Raw genomic sequence first — 1,294 nt, forward strand, 5'->3', positions numbered from 1 at the left:
ATGGCGTCATCAAGTATGGCTGCAAGGGGTAACCAGAATCACCTACAAAAATTTTCATTGTCATCAATAGTTTTATAGCCTTTTTAAGTTTTAAAACTTACCAAGTAGCCATGTGTTGGTTTTCCCATTGTTATAATCAGATTTTAGCTCCTGCTCTGCGACACTCACATTCCAAACAAATGAGTCATGATTCGCCCCTGGATGCCTAGCGTCAACAAATTTAATGTCCATGTTGTGATCGCATATCTGTAAGGAAACTCAGTTTGTGTATATGTATACTTGTAAAGATAGTATATCATTAACCTACCGCCATTACATTAACACTGTAAAAACCCTTGCGGTTGAGGTATAGATGGAGGTTGTCACTTCCTGGCGACTTAATACGAACGTGTGTTCCATCAACACAACCAATGACCCCAGGTATTCCGTATTTCTCAAAGAAATATTCTTTAACAGCATTTTCCTCATCGTTGTTTCTCCTAAAATTCACCCATTTCTGGCAAAAGTGGTCCTCAAAAATATTTAGGCACTCCTTAATCACTTTGGCTGCAGTTGACTGCCCCATCGACGAAATATTTTCGTTACCAACAGATTTTTGGTAACTGCCGGTGGCCAGAAATCTTAAAAAAGTCGCGAGTTTCAGCTGGTGCGATAGGTGGGTGCTTCTATGTGATGGAGCCATATGCTCTTGTAATTCATTTAAAATGTACTGGAATATTTCCTTATTGATTCGGAAATTTGCAACAAATCTAAAAAAGAATACATTGTACCATACAAAAATTATTGGCTAATCTTGAACTTACTCAGTCTCAGGTAGTTCCATTACATTGGTGTGGTCTCGCAATCTCCTCCTCTGTATCCGCCTTTCCCTTTCTTCAGATTCCTCGGCGTCCATTAGCGCTATAGCAGCATACATTTTTTAAAATAGATTTTCCTTATATTCTTTCCGCAACACAACCAAAACACTTTTAAGCAAAACCAAAATGTAAACAATTCCGATGTTGCTTATTTAAAATAAAAAGCATTGAAATAAGCTGAAAATATTAGAAATCTAAGAAAAAATCTTTGAAAGTACATAAAAATTACATCCGGCAACATCATTCAACGTAACCGAGACGATAGCAACGTAATCGACGTAAAGGCAAGACGAAGACGAACGACAGAGTTACAAACTTGCAATCCGTGACGATATCGCCTACAGACGAATCGTTCGTGCGGCCTAACGTTCGAGATACAGAATAAGGCTGAAAAACTTGGACGCGATATTTTAGTAAGTTTTGACTATTTTTCGTTA

The 1,294-nt window shown here is 37.9% G+C and overlaps 2 protein-coding genes across 2 annotated transcripts in view; one reads left to right on the plus strand and one right to left on the minus strand.

Moving 5' to 3' along the window:
• LOC118738080 (putative nuclease HARBI1) overlaps nt 1-997 on the minus strand; it is a 1,510-nt gene extending 513 nt beyond the window's left edge. The window contains exons 1-3 of the mRNA XM_036469002.1: nt 804-997; nt 308-749; nt 102-246 (exon numbers count right to left, since the gene is read on the minus strand). Coding sequence (XP_036324895.1) covers nt 102-246; nt 308-749; nt 804-916 — 700 coding nt within the window. The 5' untranslated portion in view covers nt 917-997. The remainder of the gene's footprint in view (nt 1-101; nt 247-307; nt 750-803) is intronic.
• The window catches only part of LOC118738327 (embryogenic cell protein 40-like), a 64,861-nt gene that overhangs the window by 30,138 nt on the left and 33,429 nt on the right, over nt 1-1,294 (plus strand). The window lies entirely within an intron of this gene.

This window comes from Rhagoletis pomonella, unplaced genomic scaffold (assembly GCF_013731165.1).
Source record: "Rhagoletis pomonella isolate Grant_MI unplaced genomic scaffold, Rhpom_1.0 Rhpom_scaffold_00004, whole genome shotgun sequence".
Taxonomy (NCBI): domain Eukaryota; kingdom Metazoa; phylum Arthropoda; class Insecta; order Diptera; family Tephritidae; genus Rhagoletis; species Rhagoletis pomonella.